This window comes from Phocoena phocoena, chromosome 2, assembly GCF_963924675.1.
Source record: "Phocoena phocoena chromosome 2, mPhoPho1.1, whole genome shotgun sequence".
Taxonomy (NCBI): domain Eukaryota; kingdom Metazoa; phylum Chordata; class Mammalia; order Artiodactyla; family Phocoenidae; genus Phocoena; species Phocoena phocoena.
This window is the reverse complement of record NC_089220.1, coordinates 33,729,444-33,756,614: the sequence shown is the minus strand read 5'-3', so window position 1 is coordinate 33,756,614 and position 27,171 is coordinate 33,729,444. Positions and strand designations below refer to the sequence as shown.

The window sequence follows — 27,171 nt, the reverse complement described above, 5'->3', positions numbered from 1 at the left end:
ATCTAAAAGTAGGATGAAATGAGGCAGATCTGTGTGTGCTCATCAGAAAAGATCTCTAAGGTACATCACTAAAAAAGCAAGGTAGGGCTTCCCTGGTGGCGCAGTGGTTGAGAGTCCGCCTGCCGATGCAGGGGACACGGGTTCGTGCCCCGGTCTGGGAAGATCCCACATGCCGCGGAGCGGCTGGGCCCGTGAGCCATGGCCGCTGAGCCTGCGCGTCCGGAGCCTGTCCTCCGCAACGGGAGAGGCCACAACAGTGAGAGGCCCGCGTAACGCATAAAAAAAAAAAAAAAAAAAAAAAAAAAAAAAAGCAAGGTAGAAAATAGTACTTGTTGGAAGAGCTCATTTATATTAAAAACAAAAAGGATGTAAAGAAAATCTCTGGGAGCTTATAGAAGGAGCAACAAGTGATGGTAACTTGATATATAGAGCCTAGACCAGCAAGAGATGTAAAAATATGGGACAAGATTCCACTTTCAAGAAATAATGAAAGGATGAGCCCTTTCTGCAGTGCAGCCAAGGGTGGGAATTGACATCTGTGAATCCCAGGCCACAGGTGTTAGATACAACTTCTTCACTTGCTAGAAAAGTAGAATAATATGCTTTATCCCTGAATGATTACATGGGAAGAAAATAAGCAATTCCCCAAATCCCAAAATTAATGGCCATCAAAACACATGGTGGAAACTGCATTCACACTCTTCAGTGTAAGTCACGTGGGACAAGCTCGAGGGGCAGGTAAGTGACCACCGTGGTCGGCGAGGTTAGGCACAGCTAGAAAACGACTCTGGAGGTGTCAGGACTGCTGTTCTTCAAGGCAAGCGTCCTTCTCTAGGTTTCTGCTCACCTTCATGATAAGCCTCTGATTTGGGTGGTTTTTCCCCCATACCCTCCTCCCGCAGCTCCCTCACCACCTGGCAACAGGGAAGCCGGACCTGCGGCTGCAGCGCTGCCAATGGCCTGCAGAGTTGAGCGGCCGCTGCCTGTTCTTCGGATGGTGCCAGTACCCCCGTCCGAGTTCTGGTTTTCGATCTTGTGCTCTACTCGGGCCAGCTCCTGGATGACCTCCTGGTAGCGCTCCATGAACAGCAGCTCCCCAGAGCTGGGCGAGGACTTCAGGTTGAATGTGAACACCACCTGCCACAGGAGAGGAAGGAGTGTGGCTTGCGGCAGGCCCACTGAGGTGGAGAGTGTCTACAGATCTGAGATCTTGCTAGTCATCAGACTCTGGCCCTAAGACATCTGCTTTGTGGGGCTGGAAGAACACTGGACATTCAAAGAGTAGGTCAAATGTAGAAATAACTCGTAAAAGTCAGCAAGAGAGGCCACTGAAGCCCCAGCAGAAAATAGGCAAAAGATGTGGACAATTTCAAAGAGAAAATACACAGGAAAAAAATGTTTTCCCTTCCCAGTAATTCAGGGAATTTAACATTAATACTACCTTGCATCTACCATAATGACAAAGTGTAAAAATAAACCCTCAGGGGGTGGTGGCGGAATGAACTGTCACAACCTTTTTGAAAAGCAATTTGGCAGTCTACAGAGCTTTAAAAATGTTTATATTCTTTGACTCAGTCGTTTTTATGAAAAACTTTCTTAAGGAAATAATTCAAAAGTCAATGTATAAAGGTGATAATCTTGACACTATTCACTACAACTATTACCAGGTTGAAAATAAATGTGAGTTAACAGGGAATGGTCAAATGCAGCTACTAGATCAGACTATCATAAGGTCACTCAAATCAGTTATAGGCAAATGCTTATATTATAATGTAAAAAAGGCACTAAGTTTTAGATTCAAAATGATCTTGGCTCTATATAAAAGTCACATACATCTTGGAAAAACATTGGCAAAAATATGCTTTTATCTTTAGTATTGGTTGTTCTGGACAAAAGGTTAAAAGTAATTTTAGGGCTTCCCTGGTGGCGCAGTGGTTGAGAGTCCGCCTGCTGATGCAGGGGACACGGGTTCATGCCCTGGTCCGGGAAGATCCCACATGTCGCGGAGCGGCTGGGCCCGTGAGCCATGGCCGCTGAGCCTGCGCGTCCGGAGCCTGTGCTCCGCAACGGGAGAGGCCGCAACAGTGAGAGGCCCATGTACCGCAAAAAAAATTTTTTTAAAAAGTAATTTTATTTTCTGGTTAATACTTTTTGGTCTTTTCTTATAAATATGCACAACTTGCTCTGTAACCAGGTTTAAAAATAAAACCATTTATCAAAAAAGAAAAACGAAAAAAAGAAAAGATCAAAGCCCCAGGAAAGGAAGAGGAAGTGAGGACATTTAGCGGTAAAGCATCAGGGGGCTCGCAACTGACTTCCTCTTGGTTTGGGTGTCAGAAAGGCTGGTGAGGGTCCTGTCCTTCCCAGAGGGATAGAATTATCATTATCATTAAAGTACAGGATTTAAAATGTGTCAGAGGAAGTTAAGTAAAAATTATCCAATCACCTAGATGTTTCCATGATTTATTCCTCAACAAGTAAACTCACATGAAAGAAAAATTCTGACCTATGTGTTAAGGGACCAGTGCAAGCGTCATAAATATATCAAGAGAGTTTTAAAAACTAGAAGAGTGGGCTTTTATGCTTTTAAATTTAAGCAATAGCAAAGGATTCTTGTATTTCTCACAGCTTGCACATAATCCGCTTAACATTCCAAGAGGTAGCACAAGCAGGTATTATATTTAACTCCAAGTTTCAGATGAGGACGTCAAAGCTCAGAGGGAGTAGAGTCTTTCTGGTTTCGACTCCCTGCACTTTTCTCTACACAACATTCTAATTTGCTAGCTCCCTACACTTCCTGTATGTTAAACTGGAAATCTATTTATTATTAAAAATTGTTTGCATAGTGATTTCTAACTATGTAAAACCACATATGTGTTCAGAAAAGGACTACAAGAAACAAAAATATTTCAACGTCTTGACTGTGGCCGAATGTTTTCTTTTATCTTGTTAAAAAACTGTTTTATGTTCTGAATACAAACAGATGATTCAACAGCTTAAATCTCCTCCTTCTGGATCTTGAAATCCACAATGCTCAAGATCAGGCTCCATACATGGAAACTCCCTCCTGCTTCTGCTAGACGTGGCCCCTCAGGTGCGCCCGACTAGCTCTGCTTGCACAAGCATCTGGCTTTACCTGATGCCCCGCGGGTCCCAGACAGCAAAGGGCTACCTTAGCGTTCTTTACTGTGACAAAGTAGAGCCTAGGCTCCTAACACCTGCTGCACAAGTACCCGCCTCACCTGATGGGCTTCTGCGAAGTTCCCCCGGAGGATGCAGGATGCCAGCAGTGACTCAGGTGGGGAGAACATCATGCGGATGAGTGAACTTTGAGGCTGAGGCTGCAACCGGCCATCCAGCTCATTCTTCCCAGATGCAGTGCTCAGACTTCCCTCTGTCGGGACACAAGAATGTGGGGGGCCAAGGAAGGGATAGAAATTGAGGAAAAACTATTCTGTCACCTGCTGCCAAACTCCTATCTTCTCAAAGTCCTTCTCTAAAAGGTCTGTAAATGGATCTTGAATTTTCCTCAAATGAAGTGCATACCTATGCTATCTTTCTCTTTCTTTTTTTTTAAATTGAAGTATAGTTGACTTACAATATTGTGTTAGTTTCAGGTGTACAGTAAAGTGATTCAGTTATATATATATATATATTTATTTATATACATTCTTCTTTTTAAATTCTTTTCCATTATTGATTATTATAAGAAATTGAATATAGTTCCCTGTGCTATACAGTAAATCCTCGTTGTTTGTCTATTTTATATATGGTAGTGTGTATCTGTTAATATGTTATCATCTTTGAATATAAGACTTATGTACCAACAACCTCCCTCGGGTATTCACCTGTTCCTCTCTAATGATGGGTAACTCAGCTGATAGTGAAACAGCCCTTTCCCCACTGAACACAAGCATGAACTGCTCAGTCCAGGTTTTCACACCGTGGTATATGGCAACTCTTTATGAGGACAAAGCTGCTGGAAGTTGGCAACTGGTTGGGACCCCCCCATACCTGAAGTACTTGTGCTCAGCTCACTATTTGTACTTTCCAGGGATGGGTTGGAACCTCTGTCCTGGCCATCTAGAGGTATTAGGAGGAAAGAGAGAAAATCAACCATCAGTGCCTTACAGTGTAGAAAGTGAGAAGTTGGCTTGAAAGCTGAGATCTGGGTAGAGTGAGAAAATAATGGGTAGCTACTATACCAGTGGCTCCTTTTACAGTAAAATGCAAATTCCTACAGACCAAAGGTACAGGGGTGGGCTTAATATGGTCCCAGTGCTCATTTGGATAGTAGCTTATATCAGTGGTTTCCAGTCTCTGGGTCTCAGAGCCCCAGGAGCTTTCAAGTTACTTCTAGGGGTCAGCGACCCCCATTGCTCACTAAGCACTGACAATAGTCTGAAAAAAAAATTAAAGCACAACTATTATGACATGGAACCAGTACGGTGCCAAAGAGGGTCACAAAATTTTCTGACATAGAAGTTGTCCTCATAGTTGAAAAAGTAGGGAACCAAAGTATAAGGCCAGGCTGATCAAAGACCATGATATTGGGACTTCCCTGGTGGTGCAGTGGTTAAGAATCCGCCTGCCAATGCAGGGGACACGGGTTCGAGCTCTGGTCCGGGAAGATCCCACGTGCCGCGGAGCAACAAAGCCCATGCGCCACAACTACTGAGCCTGCACTCTAGAGCCCGCGAGCCACAACTACTGAGCCACAACTAGAGAAGCCCGCGCACCGCAACGAAGAGTAGCTCCTGCTCACTGCAACTAGAGAAAGCCCACGTGCAGCAACAAAGACCCAACACAGCCAAATAAATAAATAAATTAATATATATATAAAAAAAGACCATGATATTTAAAGTCCTGGAGAAAAAGCATCTTCTTCTCAACACCTGCTTTCCTACAGCTGTAGGAAAAGGGAAGATGGATTGTGCATTCTGGGCGGGATGGGTCAGGTGGATGCAAACTGACTCAAACCAATTAACTGAGCAACTTAAGGGGCTCAGCCTTTACGTTTTCCATGTTTCTCTCATGGTAGTCTCCACCCCAGCCAGCATGTTCATGTCTCCTGTTGCCACTTAGCTAAAGCCTACTCATTCTTCTGAGAAGCCTACTCATTCTTCTAAGATCAACTCTTTCAGAAAACCTGTTTCTCTGCCTTTGTAGACTATGCTGACCTCCCTGTCCATGAGATCTCTTCTGTTTTCAGGCTGTGCCTCCGGGCAGTTTAAGTTTTTCATGTATACTGTCTATGCAGATAAATTATAAATTCCTTGAAGGCAAAGTCCTGGTTTATGCCTCATTCACCTCCCTCAAGATACCTAGTATTTTTTTTAGCACACAGGAAACTCTTTATGAACTCCCTATTATTTAAAAACTACCAAAACCCATAATGGAAATTTGATTATCTAAAAATTTAATACTTCTCCATAATGCTTCTGTGTTAAACTCCTTTAGAAAAACTCAAAGTCAAAAGACAAAATGGAGCAAAACTTGTAGCACAAAATGACAGAATATTTTCCTTAAGGTATAAAGAGCTTCTTACAATTCAACAAGAAAGACAAACCCAACAGAAAACGTGTATCTTAGACTGAAAAATATAAATGGCCAATAAATATATGAAAAGACATTCAATCTCAAACTAAAAATTAGTATTAAAACAATGACACACCATTACTATATTAATCATATTGGCAAAGACTAAGAAGAAACCTGATACTACTCAGTTTTGTTGAATGTATATGCAAATAGGCACTTACATACAGGTGATGGGAATGTAAATTGGTCCACCTTTTTTGGGGGCAATTTGTTATATCTGTATTTATACCCACATATACTTTGACCTTCTATATTATACTGCTAGGGACTTATCCTATAGATATACTCACACAAGTAGGCACAGACATACGTACAAGGTCGTTTACTGTAGCATTATTTATAATTGTAAAAAACTGGAAACAATTTAAATGCCCACAAAAGGGTACATATGACAATGGATTACTAAGCAGCCTTTAAAATAAGTGAAGAGAAGTGAGTTCTCAATATAGAGTGTGATATGTTTGCATGTGTAAGAGGATATAAATGAAAAAAGAAAGTTGCAGTTCTCTCTATGTAGTATGATGCATCTGTATATCTAAAATGATATACATGCTTGTATTTCATGGAGAATTTTTGGAAGAAAACTATTAGCAAGGGTTACTTTGGGGGAGTGGGATTAGGATAATCTTAGATCACTTTTGTTTGCATCTTATCTTAAAAAACTGCTTTAAGATACTTTAAGATCTTATCTTTATCATTAGTGTTAAGGTACTTTAAGAACTGCTTTATCTTGAAGAATATTAGACAAGTGGCACTATACCATTTGCCGCTTGTGGGAAGGAGGCTGGAGAGAGTTCTTCAGATTACCTGCCCGGCTCCTTCTTGTCCGACGACCCCGGCGGAGACTGGGGTGCCATGTGGCGATGGGCCGGTATCTTCGGGAGGGTTGCTCCTCTGAAACAGCAAACCCAGCGGGTCATACGGGAGGGTGATCAATTTTTTTTTCAACTGAAGTATTGTTGCTGTACAATATTATATGTTACAGGTGTACAAGATCGCGATTCACAATTCTTAAAGGCTATACTCCATTTATAGTTAAAATATTGGCTGTACTCCGTGTTGTACAATATATCCTTGTAGCTTATTTTATATCTAATAGTTTGTACCTCTTACTCCCCTACTCCTATGTTGCCCCTCCCCCTTCTGAAAGTGATCAGTTTTGATTTGACCCACCTCCTGGGGTAACAGGTAGGGGAAGATCTGGACTGGCCTGTGCGACACTGAGCGGTACCCCGGAGTTCTGACACAAGTGGCCATGGCGATATGCCCTGAACTAGTGTGACTCCATGCACTCCTAGCTGTCCCACGTTCCCGAGACTTTTCTTCCTCCTCCCTTTCTGTTATCTCCTCTCACCTGAGCCCTGGTTGCTGGTCACCACCTTGTACCTCCACTGGGCCTCAGAGAGAACCTTGGAGAACTGGTGCAGGCGGCTCTGCAGTCCGTCTCTGCTACTGCTGCCCAAGCCACTCTGGCCTTCAAGCAGCTTTGGCTTCTCGGGGGAGCTGCGGCCGCTTAGCTCATCCAGCTGCTCCTGGAGCAGCCTGAGGAAGGCCCCTATTACATATTCATCAGCCAGGAACCCACTGATACCGCTAGTAAAGTGCTTTAGGTCCAAAAAGCTGTGCCTGTGAGGCTCTGGGGAACTGTCTTTTGGCTCTGCCTTCAGAGAGCTTGGAACTGTGTAGGCCAGGCTCCTGGAGGCCCCCAGGGAACCCTGTTCTGACCTCCTCTCAGGCTGTGCTATGTGCTGAGGGCTCTCTGACGGGGACCTCAAACCCGACGGGCCCTTCCCCTCAGCGTCATCATCCTCAGCGTAGTCCTCGGGCAGGTGAGGCTCTGGGTGCAGATCAGCAGAGGTGATAAGGAGCAATGAGAAGATGTTTTCTAGAAGTTCCAGGCACAGAGAGTCAGGAATACTGGACAGATACTGTTGACACCTGGCCAGGTATGTTGAAAAGAGATCTGAAGCACCTGAAGAAGCATGTATAAAAGAAGAGGTCAGAGAAAGAGAAGAGAGAAAATGCAAACATTAGAAACAGTACTTGCCAGACTGAAACATTCTCCCAAGTTTAACTCATTTCTTTCTTTGTAGTGACTCAGGGAACCGTGGTTACAGTCAGAAGACTAAGAGGCTATTGAGCCATGTCTTTTCATGATTTGTACAAAGATTTTGCTCCCTTAACTAAAAGTACAGTTCAGTGAACACTCATTATTTTGTTTCTGCTTTTTTTTTTTTTTTTTTTTGCTGTATGCGGGCCTCTCACTGTTGTGGCCTCTCCCGTTGTGGAGCACAGGCTCCGGACGCACAGGCTCAGCGGCCATGGCTCACGGGCCCAGCCGCTCCGCGGTATGTGGGATCTTCCCGGACAGGGGCACGAACCGGTGTCCCCTGCGTCGGCAGGCGGACTCTCAACCACTGCGCCACCAGGGAAGCCCTTGTTTCTGCTTTTTAAGATTACATTACTCCTTATCTCTGAGAAGCACTCCATATTTCAGTTCCTAGAATGAAGGCAGCCCGGAGACTCCTTATTCCTCAATTCCTGTTTGCACTCATTGTTTTACTACAGGTGATCACAGCCTACCCAGCTCTCTTAAAATGACCATGCTCAGAGATGAAGGTCTATTCCAAAGCTGCAAGGGAGGGATACTTGCCAGAGTCACAGAAAGCAAGGTAAGGAGTTATAAGTTTTTAAGAAAAATGAGAGCTAATAGGACAGAAGGTTCTTTCAAACTGTAGGCTGTGACCTATGACACTGACTTAGATGGCTGCATTTGAAAAAACGAAATAAAGCAGAAAAATAATCAGGAGTGTGCTCTGTTTGGAAGGGTAAGTAATGTTTCTTAAAGCTTATTTCAGTTTACGCATCACATACACACATATACACATACACATGAAAGCACAAATTATATACCTAGGTGCAAACTGGAGTGATGTGAAATGCTATCTACTGCGGACTGGAGTAAAAAAAAGCAGCTTTGGAAAACACTGTACTAGGTGCTCAGGCTCTGTTAGAACTTATGCAGATCACTTGCTCTCTCCATGTCCCTTTGATTCACAGAGGCTGATAAATTATTCGTGGGCATAATAAAACCAAGGCCACCTCCCAGCCCTGGTGGCAAAGGGTTCCCACGCAAAGAACCTGCTGGGACAGGTTGTTCCCAGCTCCCGCCAGGGAAGGGGTGGGGGGCGGCGCTGCACCTGGGGAGGAGAGAGAATCGTTCACTGGTTCTGCAGCCACGGCCAGGTCCTCAGAGGGACCGTCTTTGCATTCCTGGCACTGGGAGTGCCGGTGTGAGTTCACACAGAGGGCATAGATGGCATACTTCATGGCACAGAAGCTCCGGTAGAGTGTCAGGTTCTGACACCGGCTCAGGTGCGCAGGGACTGTGGCGTCAGTTGAATCTGAATTATAGAGAGAAACAGGCAGAACTTCAGAGATGCTTCTTTTTTTTTTTTTTTAATTTATTTTATTTTTGGCAGCATTGGGTCTTTGTTGCTGCGCGCAGGCTTTCTCTAGTTGCTGTGAGTGGGGGCCACTCCTCGTCGCAATGCACGGGCTTCTCATTGCGGTGGATTCTCTTGTTGTGGAGCATGGGCTCTAGGCGCGCAGGCTCGGTAGTTGTGGCTCACGGGCTTTAGAGCGCGGGCTCAGTAGTTGTGGCGCATGGGCTTAGTTGCTCTGCGGCATGTGGGATCTTCCCGGACCAGGGCTCGAACCCATGTCCCCTGCATTGGCAGGCAGATTCTTAACCACTGCGCCACCAGGGAAGTCCCAGAGATGCTTCTTTCAGGCAGGGGCTGCATGTATGGCTGAAGCAAAGAGATGCCACACTGCTAGTCCCCTAGGTGTTCTCACCCTCTCTCCTTTCTGGCAGTGTGATGTGCGTCCCTTCCAGGCCTTTTTTTCTATTCAACAACTTTCAGTCTCTAGGTTTCCTTTTCCCCACCAACCTCCCCTCTACATGTCTGTTCAACCTAGGCCTCATGGCTATTTAACAAATCTTTCCCTTACATTTCTTAAAATACTTGCTTTTCCTTTTTTAAAAAAATAAAACTTGAAGTACATGTTTGGTCTACCTTTCGAATGCCACATTACCCAAGAGGCAGGCTTAAAATGTGTTTAGATTGAGAAATAAGAGAGCAAAGGTAACACGGTGTTTAAAAAAAAAAAAACTTGATATTTTTAGGAAAGCCCTGAAGCAGACATCATGAGAAAAAACATAAACTCTGTTGAGATTCCGTACACTTGTTTAATAATTTTTCATTAAAAATTTGTTTTGAACTTAGGAGGGAGGAAGGTTACCATCTTTACAGAATCTCTAAACATCTTAATCTACCCCTAATTCTTATCATAGCAAAAGTATAACCTGTTCAAAGAAAAAACATTAAATGTAATACAGCAAAAAGAAGAAAAAAATACCACCCATAAGCCTACCGGCTAAACACAACCACTGCTACATTCTGGTTTAACCCCTTTAATAGTTTTGTGTACATGTGTATGTGTTTGAGTGTAACATTTTATATACTATTTAATTTTCCTACTTCTTAAAAATCCTTTAGAGCATAAGCATTTGATTATGTTTCTTTACAAACTAAATCTCTGCTGGATGCATATAGCTCTACCGAATGAATCCCTTGTCTAGGCATATTCCTCAAGGGCAGGACATTGGAATAGTTAGGGATGTTTTGCTACTACAATGCCACAACAAGCCCCTTTAGGTATAGGTTTCCTAGTGATTACTTCTTAGAAGCTTGGCCTTGCCAAGGTCAGGGTAATAAGCAGAACAAAGTCAATATTGTTCTATGGCCTTGACCTCTTCATGGCATTATTGCCCAGAGCCAGGACTTGCAAGCTCGCTGAGAGGGAGTGGCTCCTTACATTTTTGCCCCAGATGCCTCTCTTGCCTCACCCTAGTCCAAGCCCTATTATCACTCCTCTTTTGCCTTTTCCAAGTTCAAGTTCTAAGTGTGTTCTGGTGGGTCACCAGGGATAGATTTCAAACACTTCTTTGGAAGCCTTTTGTACTTGTATGTAGAAAACACAGAGTTCCAGTTCCTTTAGGAAATCTGCTAAACAAGTTGTCTACCTTTCCAAAAAAATATAGAATGTAGTAACACTAGCTTTACAATTAGTGGTAGGTCCTTTAAAGAAGTAAATCAAAGCAATATCTAGGCTGACAGAAATCTACTGCCATATGAGAATGTTTGTTTCTCTCAAAAGTAAGGTCCCCGGCCTGTGTAGTAGGTTGTGACCACACCATCATATGATTTTTGAGAGCAAGAAAGAGTGCTTGTTTAATGGGGACTTGAATTTTAAGCAAAGATCTAAGGTTAAAACAAGGCTTTGTGGGCTTCTCTGGTGGCGCAGTGGTTGAGAGTCCGCCTGCCAATGCAGGGGACATGGGTTCGTGCCCCGGTCCGGGAGGATCCCGCATGCCGCGGAGCGGCTAGGCCAGTGAGCCATATGGCCGCTGAGCCTGTGTGTCCGGAGCCTGTGCTCCGCAACGGGAGAGGCCACAACAGTGAGAGGCCCGCGTACCGCAAAAAAAACACAAGGCTTTGTTACTGTTTCAGGCAAGTCTTTCTTCTAAAAGAAAAACTCTAAAAAAGAATCTTCTAGAAGAAAGACTCTTTACCTGTTCAATAGACTATGAAGAAGATATGGGAGGGAAGGAAGGCACAAAGTGTGCTGTAAGAAACCTTATGAAGCATGGAGAGACTCACCAAGAATTTGCATAAATACTGCCAGTGACAATGCTGTGAATTCAGAGGGCAGTTCCTAATTCTGTTTCAGTGAAATGAGGGTATGCTCATGGTTCCTGAGCTGGATCCATGAGGACAAATGTTCCTATGGAATTGTTCTCATAGGATACCCTAGGCCTCATCAAGAAAGGGGAAGATGTCCCTACATCTTGTCATCTGATTGTGGCAAACAGCACTAATTTAGAGGGTACCTGCTGGACCACCCATCTTGATAGATCCCAGCAATCACATCTAGATAAATCTTGTGCTGTAAGAAACATCTGCAAGATTGTCCTAAGAGGGAACCTTGCCCAGGTCACTCCATCGCCAACTCACCATGCTCTTGCTGGGGGTCCTTGGCTGGCACCTTCTGTAGGAGCTTGAGGACATCTTCCTCCCTGAGGGCTGGAAGGTTTGTAAGGTGATGGAGAGAGTAGAGCACTGAGTGGCTTTCTCCACCATGTAAGTGACACAAGAGATCTCTCTTTGGTATGGGGTTGCTGAAAGGGAAAGTTGGGAGGATGGAAGGGGAGGCAGTTTATATAATTGCTTTGAGAAAGACCAGTCTCCATTCCCTCTTATTCTTTCTCTCTGGCCTGTAACACCACAGGTTTCACTTCCCCAAACACTAAATTTCAGTTGGTCTATGATAGAGGATAGCATTTATGTACCCCCAGGGAAGGACATTCATCAAGCTGGCTTTACTTGTCTAGTAAGGACCCAGGAAGGGCCTCTGTGCTCAGCAGGGTCTAGAAAGGGCCCACAGATGAAGCTTCCTAATTTCTGTAATTTTCCTAGCTGAGAGCTGACACGAGCTTCTCTGCTTTTCTTTGAGTCAGGGCCCCTTGCTGCTTCCCGCAGTGGCCTACTCGACTTCAGAAGTGCCGGTGAGGTGGGTGAAGAACAAAATAAGAACCCAGATCCAGGGAAGACCCAAGGCTAAGTTATCAGGAAAACACAGGGCCGCGCACACATTTCAAGAGGCAGTTGTTGAATAAAAATGTGATCCAAGATAACACGTGGCTAAGAATGTGGACCACACTCACTAGCTGTGTGACCTTGGGCATGTTATTTAACACCTCTGTGCTTCAGGTGCCCCACCTTTAAAACGAGGATAATATTGGTGTTTACCTCACAGGATTATTGTCAAGCTTAAGTGAAATCATCACGTAAAGGGCTTAGAGCAATGCCTGGTGTACAGTAAGTGCTCAGGAGATGTGAGGTTTTGTTCTTGTGATCACTGTCATCCTTAAATTATCCTCTACTTATGACCCTATAGCTGTGGTGAAGATAATCACTACTTATGCTTCTTTCCTGGTTTAACAGTTGGAACAATTATTTGTTGCTGGCCAACACTGTCAACTTAAACCATTTACAGGGAAGATGTCTTGAAGTGGCCACACGTGCAGAGCATGGGTCAAGTGTGCCCAGTGGTGGGAAGAGGGCTGGCTGTGCAGGGCCATACCTGCTCTGCTGCGTACACCACTCCAGGACCTCCAGGTGAGCCCACAGCCCATCACAGGCATCCCTGAGGAGCTCATCACAGCCTTGGTCCTGTGTCGATACGGGAGAAGAAAGAGATGCTGACTCAGGTACCTGGGGTCAGAGATGTGACCGATTTCGGGACCCTGCATTCTGCCTCAGCCCGAAGTGCCACCACACTCATTTCCGGAGCTGCCTGGGCTTCAGAGTGAGAGTTACCTGGGTCCTGTGGAGTGTCTGGAGCAGCCTCTGGGCTGACGCCAGGCTCTGGCAGTGTGTCCAGCCCAGCAGCACAAGCAGTCGACTGAGAGGGCTGAATTCTCTATCTAGCAGGCAGCCAAGACTCGGGAAGTCTTCCTCCTTCAACAGGGTAAGTGCTGTCACCTGGAAGCCAAAGGAGGCTGCTAGAGGCAGCTCTGGGGACTTGCTGCTAATCAGGGTAAGAAGCTTTTCAGTATAGAAGGGAGGTTTCTGACAATGACAGAAGTGGCCAGTTGAATACAAAGTGTTTAGGAAAACACTAGACTGTAAGCTCCTAGAAGGCAGGGATTGACTTCTGTTGTATCCCCAGATCCTAGCATAGTACATAGTACATAGAATGAGGTTAATAAATAGCTGTTGAAGAACTTTCCTGGTGGTCCAGTGGTAAAGAATCCCCCCTCCAATGCGGGGGACGTGAGTTCCATCCCTGGTCGGGGAACTAAGATCCCACATGCCGTGGGGCAACTAAGCCCACGCGCCACAACTATGAGCTTGTGTGCCTCAACTAGAGAGCCTGCGTGCCACAAACTACACAGCCCACACGCTCTGGAGCCCACGTGCCCTGGAGCCCGCACACCACAACTAGAGAGAGAAAACCTGCACGCCACGGCTAGAGAGAAACCTGTGCACTGCGACGAAGAACCTGTGTCGCAACGAAAGCTCCTACATGCCGCAACTAAGACCTGACACAGCCAAAAAAAAAAAATAAATAAATAAATATTAAAAAAAAAAGCTGTTGAATTAAACTAAAGTTCAGTTGCAATCTGGAAAGAGAAGGTTAGAGTAATTAGAGTCCCCTGTCAGCTAGGCAACATATCGCTGCCACCGTCTTTTCTTCCTCGCACCCTCCAGAAAGCTTACATGTATCCAACATTTCAGTGCCTGCCCAAGGACTGACACAAAATGCTGGCAGTTCTAATTATGAATGATACTGGTTCTCAGAGCCTTCTGGAACTGTGGGATGGACACAAACTAGACGACTCGCTGCTAATTAAACCGCTTTGCGTTGGATAAATGAGTGCGAGAGAAAGGAGGAGTGAAGAAGCCTGGAGAGAGTCCCTGGGTACTTGAGTGGTGAAGCGCTGAGTTTGACTTACCAGGATCTGCTCGAGGAAGTGCTTGCTGTTGCTCAGGCAGTAGAAATAGGCCAATTTCCAAGCCTGGGCTGGGTCAGGATTGGAGAACAAGGCTAGCATTGCCCGCTCAGGATCTAGATGAGCCGGTGAGACTGAAAATCAAAGCAGATGGGGTTACTGGGGAACTGGACTCTTCTTTCCTGAGGTAAAGCCCATTTGAAAAACCAACTGATATGAGAGTTCACTCTTTTAAAAAGTTAAACCAGGTTTTCTATACTTCTCTCTTAAAGACTCTTTACTTCTCTCAGTAGTTTCTGAAAAGTTCTTTTCTGCTATGACTATTACTTTATTTTTTTTCTCCATCACTCTTTCTTAAGCTATGAAAGCTGCGCTTTCACAGAACATCTTGCCCCTTTTTGCTTAGCTTCTCCCATTAGGTTTCCTGAACAACATGGAAGGGAGCAGGCTAGAGGGAGTCAGAGGGGCTGGGCGGAGTGGAATGAGAGAAGCAGTGCAGGGAACACACCTTTTCCCGAGGGTGCCGGTGGCTTTTCTGGGGCCTTCTCTGCATAGGTGTGGCCATACAGGGACACCAGGCCCCGCCCGGCCTCGTGCAGCAGGCAGCCGAGCAGCCGCTCCTCCCGCAGGGGACTCCCCCCTGCCCCGCTGGCCTCCAGCAGTTCCTCACACAGGAGACGCAGCTCAGCCCCGAGCGGCTCTGCAGGGCAGCGCAGGGTCCGCAGGGCTCCGTAGATGGCATCGACTGCCCCTGGGTGCCCGATGGCAGGACCCCGCAAAGCTCGCAGTGCCTTTCGAATGAGGTCCACCAGTGCCTTCTGCAGGAGCCAGCCTTGGAGGCCCGTGCCATCTTCCTCCCCAAGCAGGAGCTCCAGCAGGGCCTGCGCGGGCTGAGGGGCCTCCCGCAGGAGATCCCAGAGCAGAGAGACAGCTTCTGAGCTGAGCCAAGGGGGCCAGCTCTCTTGCCTCTGATTTCCATCAAGCACAGAGTCTGCCGCATCTTGTGCTAAGACCGTGTACAGCTCCTAAATAGGGGATGGAGAGAGGGATGGGCGCTATGTCCAGAACGTTATCACTTACACGCCTTCATGTTTTCCTCTTTTCAGTGTATATATATATGCATGTGTGTATATACAATAGTAGCAATAGCAAATACTTCTGTAGTAGTTACTATGCGCCAGGTCCTTTACACAGAAAAATTAAATTAATACTTACAACCACCTTAGGAAGAAGACACTACTATTATCCTCGTTTTGAAGGTGTCCTCAAATCAGGGGGTTGAGGCAAAGAGAGATTTGCCCAAGGCCTCCATGCTCAAGCTAGTCACCCCCACCCCCATGGCCTCCGAAACGTGCACTGTCAACCTAAATCAGGGACTGCGAACTCATAGACCAGGTAACAGACGGGAATAAGACACTATGCCCAGCTCAAGGCATTTAAATTCAACTTTTAAAAGAACACTACAGACCAGTTTTTAACCCCTCATCTAAACCCCAACCAAGATTTTGGATACAGAATGTAGTAACACTAGTTTTACAATTAGTGGTAGGTCCTTTAAAAAAGTAAATCATCCTTCATCCTTCCCTAAAACCTTCCCCAGTACCTCCAACTCACACAACTCTCCCTTTTTATTGGGCTTTCAATGTTCTTAAAATTAGTACCATATGGCTTAGTACCTAATTGTGCCATGTGTGTATTTCCTTCCTCCCCAGCTAGATTGCAAGCCTTTAAAAGGCAAGATCTCTGTAGCCTATAATTTGTTTGGTAGGTTATTTCCCACACTTCAGCACCATTTCTGTGGGTGGTACTCAGGGATACCTGTTCATTAACCGCCTCCAAGATGGTCACAGGACCATGAGTCCTTGACCTAATACAAGTGAAAGTCCCTACCTTAAATCCTATTGTGAATATATCTTTAGTTAGCTGGTGGCTGGGTCATGAAGAAAATAAGTATTGAGCCTCAGAGCATCCCTCAAGCACTTAAGTATAGATCTAGTTAAGATTTTGAATCTGCTCCCAGAAGGCAGTTGTAAGGATTAACTATAACACATTCAGTGCACCTGTTACAGAAAAGGTATTCAGCAAATACATGCTAGTTCCTTTCTCCCTTTATATTCCCTGCCACATTCTGGTGAAAAATTTAAACATCTAGTTTAAAACCAAGTTACGTATTCCTTTCACATGAGATGAAAAAAAAAAATTAATCCTCAGCTATAATTAGTACTTCTGGCCAAGCTACCTCTAAGAATTCTACAATCAGATAAGTTTCCCCTATCTCTAAATTCCCCTCAAGGGGCCTCCACCTAGCCTGGTCTTGCCTGAGAACAGAGAACTGCCAACATCTTGGGGACCTGCTTCTGCTGGATGCCTGAAAGCTGAATTTGTTGAGTGACTGCAAACCTGGGCAGAGAGATCCAGGGCCCTCTCTCACCTTGAGGATGTCCTCCGGGATGTCACCTGGGAGGTCTTCTGACAATAAAAGAAACTCAAGTTTTCTCCGGAAGCCAGCTGGAAGTAACTTCTAGAAGAATCATAAGAAGGAAGCATAGATATTAAGCATGTGCTTTAGCTGACAATTATAAATAAATACTTCTTTCTGGTTCATCTTATTTCTGCTGTTTTCTCTAAGATAAAGTACTTCTGACCATTAAATTCCTGGGTATGTCTTCAGACACTTTTCTTTATAAACGGAAACAACTAAACTGAACACATACTCCTCTTAAATACTAACACTTAAATCCCACACTGTTTAGCCTCAAATGCCAAGGCTTGCTCATTTCATGTGATTTTTTTGCCTCTAACCTGAAGTCCTTCTCCAAGACTCTCCCTTGCAGTGTCCAAAACACCCAGTTATGGGTAAGCTGGGATGGAATGGCCCACATGATCCTCTTTTGGCCTAAACCCATTTTTGGTATTCATTTTTGGTTGGAAAATAAAAGTAAAGGGGGAGAGATCTAATGTTTATGAAACACTTATTATGTGCCAGGTACCATGTGCCGTATTTTCATGTGTTTTTAAAATCTCATTATATCGCTAAATCAAACAAAACTATGGCATCAGGATGTTTTTAAAAATAATCTTCAGTAATGATGAAATGGTTAGGAAGTATTTTCTAATCATTTCAAGCATGAAAAGGAAAAAGTGACCCCATTGTTTGTTAATGAGACAGGACATCAGAGACTAATGTATAAAGGAAGAGAAATCCTCTCACTCTTCCTGCACCTGCTTGTTTCACAATAACTTCCCCTCACCTGGTCCTTAAAACTAAAATGATAGTCCCCCTTTCTCCAGACACAAATACAAATGAGATGAAAGTCTGGGACTAATTCTGACAGGCACTCTTTTAAATTAGAGACACCTGTAAATCATGCCATCTGAATGCTTATATAATGCTAATGATTGGAAGGTGTAGAGAAAATTCATTCTGGCAAGCTGAAAGTTAGTGATTCTATCAAGGACTAAAAGGAAGGAATAGATAAGCCCAGACAGCAGGCCCTTAATAAAAGAACTGGTTAAGATTTTAGGACTTTCATTAAACTCCTGAAGACTGACTAGCTTGTATCTTCTTTTTACTGGTGAAATTACTTTACGTATATGCAGGGTCATAGACAACTAACATTCCTAAACCAGGCAAGAATTTGCCCAATGTTTCTAAGCACAGATTTTCTTACTATAAAAGCAAGGGATGTTCAATGCAGAAAAAGCAGAGAATACAAACACGCAAATGAAAACACACATACACAGCACACACCCCCCCCCCCAAATATTTCCACTGAAGGAGAACTATAGTTACAACTGTGTTCTAAGGGTATTCAGACCATTTTCTACATATGCATATATGCATGCATAACAAACATACTGTTTCCTAAATTTCTTTTTCTTCACATGGCAGAATATAAACACCCTCCCATGTCACTGAAAATTCATTTACCACGTGATTTTAATAGTGCCATGGTATTTTACAAGTAGATTAATCAGTCTTGGATTGTGGACATGGGAGTTGTTTCTATTTTTCCCTTATTAGAAGCAGCATGCTGTGAACATATGCTGTTCACGTGATAAAAGATAAAAGGGCAGAAGGCAAAAATGGATGAAGGAAAGGGAAAATGGAATCAGTTTCAATGAATAATTCAAAAGGAGCTTTTGGCAGCAGGTGGGAGACTGTAGCAGGAGCAGCCAGCAAGCCCCTAAAAGATGAAGTCCAGTTCTGGCTTTGTAGAACTACCTCAGGAACACATTTGAAGTCTTGGCCTTTGTATTAAGTTTTAAAACTCTCTGAGGTCCTTGTATAAAGTTTAAAACATTCTCACGACTGTTTAAATGACTGAGGTACTGGAGCTTTAAGGACCAAATGACCTTCAATTCTGGGGAAAACAACTCTTAGGCTGTGAAAAGGAGCCAGGGAAGTGAAATCCACCTCCTGGTCTGGTTGACCAACTGTCCAGAAATTTAACAACCACCAATCAGCCATAAAGTAAACAAATACCCTCTGCTGAGGCAAAAGTTCATCTGGCTTGACAAATTCCATGTTTGTACTGAAAAGCTCCTTAGTCAGTAACAATAACATTTGTTATTTTTTTTCTTTTCTCTTTGAAGATACTATTGAATATTTTAGCTGAAGATGTCTCTTTTAGATCTGAAACTACAGCCAACTCTTAAACAACCTGGGGTTGATTATTTTTCAGTTTTGCTTCTTTTCCTTCCCTCTCCTGTTGATCTTTTTGTCATTTCTCTTTGCTAGACCATTACCAAAAGCCTGGATAATAAATACATTTAGATTAGTAACTTCTGGTGCTTTTTGACAGCTATGTGAAGAAGGGTAAGTGTCAGGCCAAAGCAGAACTAAAGACAAAAGTCATTCTGATGACTGAGAGGAATTAAGAAGAAAATTAGGCTAAATTATAGACATTTACAAAATAGAATTTATGGTTTCTTGCGGTTTACCTGGCGGCGCAGTGGTTAAGAATCTGCCTGCCAACGCAGGGGGCATGGATTCGAGCCCTGGTCTGGGAAGATCCCACATGCAATGAAGCAACTAAGCCCGTGTGTCACAACTATTGAGCCTGCGCTCTAGAGCCTGCGAGCCACAACTATTGAGCCCACGTGCCACAACTACTGAAGCCTGCTTGCCTAGAGCCCATGTTCTGCAACAAGAGAAGCCACCGCAGTGAGAAGCCTATGCACCACAACGAAGAGTAGCCCCCGCTCGCCGCAACTAGAGAAAGCCTGTACACAGCAACAAAGACCCAATGCAGCCAAAAATAAATAAATAAAAATAAAAAAAAAGAATTTATGGTTTCTTAATTTTTAGTCTATGTAGGCTAAAAATATTGTTGAGGTGGAAAAAGCAGAGGACTGATGACTCGAAGGCAGAAGACATTGGTTCCAGCTCCAATTTTGCCAACTAACTTTATGGTGTGATCCTGGGCCAGTCATGTGTTTTCTGAGTCAGAGGTTCCTCACTTAAATCTTAAAGTCTCAGGCTTAATACAAAATTGCCTGAGAATTTTTTTTAATGGATATCAATTTCTGATAATTAACACATATTTCTAAAAGTGCTTTGAATGGTAATTTTTCTTAAAAAATAAAAATCAAAAAACCCTTCCTTACAAGTTTTCCTTCACTATTAATTTGCTCACTTTGTTTTCGTATTTGGTAACTTTTATTTCAATTCATGTGAGTTGTTAAAGTATTAATTAATGATGTTTAAATCTATAAGATTTCACTGTACTGGACTAGTTAAAATAAGAGTTTTGGATGAACAACTAAGTTTCAGCTCAGCCCATTCTCCCTTACTTGAGTATTATGAGGATTAGACTTTATTCACTATCTTGTCACTTTCACTGAGTTCTGCAAAGTTCTGTTTGGGCACAAGACTCACAATAGTATTTAACACAATAGTATCACCTCAGATGGTAGGTTAGTGAATTAATGCCAATGTAAGTTAGTGAATTAATAAATGAATTTAGGTAAAGAGACAGCAATAAATACTTAAGCCATTCTCACTGTCAATACTGAGAAAGGAATATGACAAACCTCAAAATACAGGAAGTAACAGACAAAAGGGAAATTTCATAACTCCTTCCAAGTTCTTTTCAGTCTTGGCCCTGGGCGAAAATTTTAAATGTAAACCTACTTACCTTTTCCAGGGCCAACCATTTTTCCAGTACAAGAAGCCAGACCCAGGCTAATCTTTGAGGGTTGATATCCTGTCCACATCTGAGAAATGTAAAAAGAAAAAATTTCTAAACAGTTTCTACTGACCTTTTCTCTTTTGTGATCTAAGATTTAGATGTCACTACTCAGTCTGTTTTAAACCTGAACCGGCAAGACATTGTCCTGAGAAATTTTTGAATGTATATGACAGATCAATAAAACAAGAACCAGAACAGAACTAGCAGCTTTCATTAAAAAAAAAAGTCGCAATTCTACCTCCACCTCCCTATCTAGTTTTTAAAACAAACTAATATTACACAGAAAACCATAAGAGCAAAGCTATCTGAAATAGAAAACTTGAAATCTTGAAAACAGAATCAAATAGTCAAAGAAAAAAGGAACTTCATAAAAATTTATTTTTAACTCTATGCCAGAAACAGGATTATAGGAATTCATAAGCCTTTCTTTGAAGTTAGTAATTTAAATTAGACAGCAATTGGCTAGAATCCAAATTTAAGGGAAAAAACAAAGGAAGAAAAGAATCATGTAAATCTCCATTCTATATGTGCTAATACAGTACTTTCTCATAAGTAAATGCCAGAGTAAGGAAAAGTGAGGGAGGGACTGAACGTTTAACTCCTATACCACTAATTGTTAATAGCACTGCCAGGAAGAACTTCATTCAAAATTCAGATAGAGAACATTGGTTGCCAGGGGACAAGAGGGGATCAGTGTACAAAGAGGTATTCCCAGGGAGCAAGGGAATTCTTTTGTGGTGATGAAATAGTTCTGTACCTTGATTATACTGGTAGTTATATGAGTCTAAGAATGGATAAAGATACACAGAACTACACACATAAAGGTGAATGCAGATTGGGACTTCCCTGGCAGGCCAGTGCTTGGGACTCTGCACTTCCAATGCAGCGGGGTGCGTGGGTTCAGCCCCTAATAGGATCCCGCATGCCCTGAGGTGCAGCCAAAAAAAAAAAAAAGAATTCAGATTTAAAAAATGGTGAAAACTGAATAAGGGCTGTAGTCTAGTTAACAGTGCTGGTGTCAATTTCTTGGTTTTGATATGTACTATAGTTATATAAGATGTCACAATTGGAGGAAGTTGGGGAAAGGGTACTCTTTGTATTGTTTTTGCACTTCTTGTGAGTCTATGCTTAATTATGTCAAAATAAAAAGCTTTAAGTGAATACACTTCTGGTCCTTTGTTAAAACTACAACAATATCTTCAATTTCACAAGCAAGAAGGGAGCAGGTTTGCTCTTTTGGGGGTAAAGAAAATGCTTTTCAACATAGTTGCACTATCTACTTTAATGATAATAAACAAGAAATGGTGGTTCCAGGCTTAAATACCGCTCCAGATGATAATTCATAGCCAAACTGATAAAGTAATAAATAGGCATGTATTATAGAGGTAAATTTTCAGAACATGTGAAATACACTCTACCTTTGTTAACTCTTCAGAGGTGACTGAGTGAGGCACATGGACCAGAGCTCAAGTATAGTACCTTGTGTCTCCCGCTCTGTGACTGCCTGGCAGGAGGACAGAGTTCCCTTACCTCAGCTGACTGGGACACATGACCAGCGCCTGAAGTATATCTTCCACCTTCTTTGGGATATCCCCTTGGGCCTCGTGTAGCTGAGGTACACAAGCCTGTGCCAACTCCCATTCTCCTCTCCGAAGGCATTCACAGAAAAATCCAAAAAGCTGCTTCTGAGAAGCAGTTTCCTCTTCTCCAAATGGATGATGCATTTTCCCAGCACAGAGTGCAAGGGAGATAGAAAGAGATGAATTACGCAAAACACATTGTCAATTTTCTCACTCGTGGAGTACCTCCTATAAACAACACACACCCGAGTCAGAAGGAAGGAACTATGTTTAGACAAACTAGCCGTACTAGGAAAGGCGGGGCTTACTTTTCTAATTAACGTTGTAAATTTGATTTGACAGGTTACTGTCTCTTTTGGGAAGTTCCACATTTCCCCAAGGGGTGGATCCCATCTCTCTAGGCGCATCCAATATTTAACGAATATCAATCGTCATATTAGCCCGCGGCGCAGACCCGAAACTCCACTTCCGTATTTCCTCCTGAGCTTTTTGCCTAATCCGGCTCCAAATCCCCAGGTGGTCGCCTCTTTACGGATGAGAAATTCAGCAGGAACCTCCCTAGTTTGAGCCCTCTTTTAAGGCAGAGGATTGAAGATCAGGAGAGGAATCTGTGTCAGAACTGGAGGGCAGTTGGGATTGGGGCTCAGGGACGCTCCCTACCGGGGTCGTGGAGAGCGCTCCCGCCTTCCCTGGGGCGCCTTACACTCACCTGCTCCCGGCGCCCAAATCAGCAGAGTTTCCAGCGCAGCCATGTTTGAGCTGAGTCAGGTGACAAATCCAGTTCAGAAGGTTGAGGGGGGGGAGAGGATGACGACTGACAGCAGCTACTCTAATTGGTCAATCGAGGAAATATGCAAATCAAGCGCCATATTTGTTCGGGTCACGTGATTCCACCTCCGCATTAGAGGAAGCTAGGAAAGAGGTATCAGCTCTCTGGTTTAGGACCACCGCTCACGGTTTTGACAGATCCTCCGCCCATTAATTGAACTGTGTGCTAGGGCCTACTTTAGAAGCTGAATAAGATACGGTCCTTGTCCTCAAGGAGATCACAGTCTAGTGACAGGGTGCAGGTCAATAATTAGGATGCAGTGGGCTAAATTATAAGATAGAGGTATGCACGGGGAGATGGGAGCAAAGAATGAGCAAAAGCCTTTCTCAAATAGAATAATCTGAAACTGAGTCTTAAAGTAACAGTTTACTAGTTTGCTAATCACAGCTGCTTTTATACTGAACCTTCTGTTCGGTTTCCTTGGTGTTCTTCAACTATAGACTCTCACGTTTCCCCATTACATATTTTCGGTTTGAGCAATTTCATTCAGCATTTTCCAAACTATTTCACCACCAAAGTGTGGTGAAAAAAAGCAAACCAAAAGAAACCAAAAGCTCTCTTGCAAAACCTCTTCGATGATTGGTGGATTCTCATCTATTCCCAGAAAACTAACATGTCTCTTTGGTCCATTAATCAGTTTTTGTTTTTTTTTTTTCGGTACGCGGGCCTCTCACTGTTGTGGCCTCTCCCGTTGTGGAGCACAGGCTCCGGACGCGCAGGCTCAGCGGCCGTGGCTCACGGGCCCAGCCGCTCCGCGGCATGTGGGATCTTCCCGGACCGGGGCACGAACCCGGGTCCCCTGCATCGGCAGGCGGACTCTCAACCACTGTGCCACCAGGGAAGCCCATTAATCAGTTTTTAAATGAAGTGACAAAAGGAAGAAGAGAGAAAATTAGAAGCAAGTTTTTTCCTGGCTCATATTCTCCTTGCTGATGTTCCTCCACCGGATTTTGATAATCACTATATTGAGAAGTTGGGACTCGCAGACTTATTACAGAATGTGAACTACAATTCCCAGCAAGCAACGGGAGCCGACCTGGGCCTGTGCCTACGTTTTATTGGATATTTCCCCAGAGTGACGACCCAACCAGCGCTTTGTTTGTTGCCTTGCGTCCCTTTCCGCGGGGAACTGTGTGAGGGGTAGGGGAAACTTTGAAAGTTGGATGCTGCAGACCCGGTACTGGGAAGTTTCATGTGGGGGGCGGTTTGGGGAATTGGGGTGCGCTCATTTTTTCCTGCTCCCTTTCTGGGCCAGTGTTGTTGATATCGGGCGAGCGGAGAGTAACTCTTGGGTGCAGGGCACACCCCCTTAGGTCCATAAGGATCTTAATTTGAGCCCCGCCACAGATCTGAGGCGTCTGGCTTTCCTTTGTGGGGGACGCTTGGAAGCTGCACCTTGTTGGGAAGAGTTATTGTTAGGGGCTTCTGGGGTGATGTTTTCGCTTCTTGATGTCCACCCGTCTTCCCACTTGTGGGCAGTTTGAGGTCTAGGCAGGGGAGCCCGTCATTAAGGGAAGTTTAGTGTCTGACCCGCTTCAGATGGTGTTGAAGAAGAGGTATTTAATAGCGTGGAATATGGAGTCCGATCCCTGGGTTCGAATGCCTACTCCACCATGTGCTAGTTGTTAGACTTCGCTCAAGTTTTTCAACTCAATGCCTCAATATTAGTCTGTAAAATGGGGTAAAGCATCTGAAGCTCTTGGAACAGTGGCACCTAATAAGGGCTCAATAAATATTAGCTATTATTTGTTAATTCACAGTTTTTATTGACCATCTAACATGTGGATTTTTTTTTCTTGATGCGAGGATTCAGTTTCCAGGATTGAACATCGTCCCTCACACCCTCAGTTACATGCTCGTGCACACACACGCAGAGCAAGAATTTACAGTTTCTGGTGGAAAAAACAAACATGCAAGCCATAACTATATGTTAGGGAGATTATCGAACAAATGTGTACACAGTGTAATGAGAACATTGGAGAGGAAGAGTCTAAGTAGCGGGAAGTCTTTGTGGAGGAAAGTCAGGGAGGCATTTGTGTAGCCTACCAACGTTACCGCCGGCAGGCAGGTCACGTGAGGCAACTAATGCTGTTTTCCTGAATGAATTGATCATAATCCCTAGCTTTGAGCACTATGGAGCCAGGCACCATCCACATCCTTTAACCTTCACTGCATTCCTATGAAGTGGATATTTGAATGATGCTTGTATTTCAGATGAAGAAACTAAGATACTGGGAGGCAAGTGATTTTGCCAGAAAGGCCAGAATGTGGGCCTTGCAGTCTGATGTATGAATGTGAGGGAAGTGAGGGACCAGTTTATGAAGAGGCTATAGGCCATCATAAGAAGTGTGGAATTTATACTGTGGTCTCATGGTCCCATGGGTGGTTTTAAAGGATGAGAGTGACAGGATTGGAGCAAATTTTTAGGAGGCTACCTCTGACAGGACTGTGACTTGCAGGTCGGTTTGGTGCTTATTCCTCTCTGCTTCCACGGCACATATGTATTCCAACGACAATACTTGCTGCATGACTGTAATTATTTGTGTATATATCTCTTTTCGTCTTTTACTGTGAGTTCGCAAAGGGGAGGAAATATACTTACATGATTCTTGTGCCGCAGAAGCGCAGCAGGGTGTGTGCTTAAGAAGCATCTGTGGAAGGAACAAATGAATGTTTTTGTTTGTTTGTTTTGCGAGGCAGGGAGTGACCAGAGGCTGTATGCAATAGTCTAGGCAAGTGATAGGAGTGGTCCTACTAAGGCAGAGATAGCAGAGTTCGTCATTGTTAAAGTATTCCAGGTAGTTTGGGGTTTACAATTCTCCTTTTTTTTTTTTTTTTTTTTTGCGGTACGCGGGCCTCTCACTGTTGTGGCCTCTCCCGTTGCGGAGCACAGGCTCCGGAAGCGCAGGCTCAGCGGCCATGGCTCACGGGCCCAGCCGCTCCGCGGCATGTGTGATCTTCCCGGACCGGGGCACGAACCCGTGTCCCCTGCATCGGCAGGCAGACTCTCAACCACTGCGCCACCAGGGAAGCCCCAGTTCTCCTTTTTGATTGAATTTATCAGTCTAAATTGTGTCATTGCCCAGAGCTACCTGATCTGTGAAGACCCTAGGCAATGATACAGCAGATGTCACTTGGTAAACTTTCTTTTTGAGAGACAGAAACCAATACTGACAAATTCCCTTTGAGTGAAATGAGAGGGATGTATTTTATGTTTGTGGGAAGGATGTATGTGTGTGAGAGAGAGAAAGAAGGAGAGAGAGCGGGAGAGACGAAGAGAGTGTTAATCTGATCCGAGAATATAGATGTTAAGTAGAAATTTGGGCCATGGTATTGGAAATAAATATCTAGATTCTCAGTACCTATTTTTGTTCCAAAATGTGACTCGTTTTCTGATAATTATATTGTTTTATCCCCTGGAACAATGAAGAGTTCCTGTTTCTACTCTAGTCAAAGGATATTTTGCCATCTGAGTGAGATACACAGCTTCTCCTTTGCATGAGTTATTAAGGGAATCAGAGTGATTCTGTTCTAACTCTCTGAAGACAAATATATCATGAGCCTCATTTAGCCCTCACAGGGTTCAACCAGAAGAGTGAAATTTAATTGCATGTGGGGATGTGAGCAGCTAGTATAACGAAAAAACAATTTCAGTTTGTAAATAACACCTGAAATAATAAAATCTCATTTGATTCAGAGGGTTTGTTCTGATTCATAGAAAAAGGAGACTTTAAATATGATTACAGACTTGTAGTACAGTATATTGGTTAAGAGGCTAGGCCTAAGAGTCAGACTTCCTGGTTTGAATTCTGGGTCTACCATTTACTTTTTCTGGTAACAGTGGAATGGCTAACCTTTCCAGGGTTTAGTTTCTCATATGTAAAAATGAGATCAGTGATCAATCTTCCTTATAGGGCTGTTGAGAAGCTTGCTTTGGAACAGTGCCTGGTATACAGTAGGTGGTCAATAAGTTTATTATTGTTACATCGCAATGAAAGTAAAGACTTTCTGAGAATGCTGTGTGGAAATATGTTTATTAATTACACATCCAAGTAAAGTTTATAAATGCACCGAAAATCTAAAGATGCTATATAAATGTGACACAGTGTTATTATATTTGTAATTGCACATTCTTATGTGGTCTTGTTTCAGTGTGTGCATGTTTGACAAACGGTTGTCTCCCCTGTTTAAAATATTTGGAAAGATTTTATTGCCTTCCTTTATTTTATCAGTAATATTTTAAATACCATACGTTTCATTTTGTATGTGGAGACGCTTGAAGGATTTTTTATTTTGTAGAGTGTTTTGGATAGCCCATCTACTGTTGCTTATGCTATTTTCCAGGTTTTTTTCAAGGTTCTTCTTTATCTTGCTGCATCTGAAGAC

General features: G+C 43.6%; 1 protein-coding gene across 1 annotated transcript in view; it reads right to left on the bottom strand.

Annotated features, from left to right (window-relative positions):
* Window positions 1-22,100, bottom strand: part of ZFYVE26 (zinc finger FYVE-type containing 26) — a 60,363-nt gene extending 38,263 nt beyond the window's left edge. Inside the window, exons 1-14 of the mRNA XM_065871043.1 lie at window positions 21,907-22,100; window positions 20,323-20,401; window positions 16,614-16,703; window positions 14,691-15,207; window positions 14,186-14,316; window positions 13,047-13,211; window positions 12,811-12,899; window positions 11,682-11,845; window positions 8,802-9,005; window positions 6,956-7,573; window positions 6,409-6,495; window positions 4,015-4,083; window positions 3,243-3,394; window positions 936-1,137 (exon numbers count right to left, since the gene is read on the bottom strand). Of these exons, the coding sequence (XP_065727115.1) occupies window positions 936-1,137; window positions 3,243-3,394; window positions 4,015-4,083; window positions 6,409-6,495; window positions 6,956-7,573; window positions 8,802-9,005; window positions 11,682-11,845; window positions 12,811-12,899; window positions 13,047-13,211; window positions 14,186-14,316; window positions 14,691-15,207; window positions 16,614-16,703; window positions 20,323-20,401; window positions 21,907-22,100 (2,761 nt within the window). The remainder of the gene's footprint in view (window positions 1-935; window positions 1,138-3,242; window positions 3,395-4,014; window positions 4,084-6,408; window positions 6,496-6,955; window positions 7,574-8,801; window positions 9,006-11,681; window positions 11,846-12,810; window positions 12,900-13,046; window positions 13,212-14,185; window positions 14,317-14,690; window positions 15,208-16,613; window positions 16,704-20,322; window positions 20,402-21,906) is intronic.
* Between the last annotated feature and the right edge of the window lie 5,071 nt (window positions 22,101-27,171).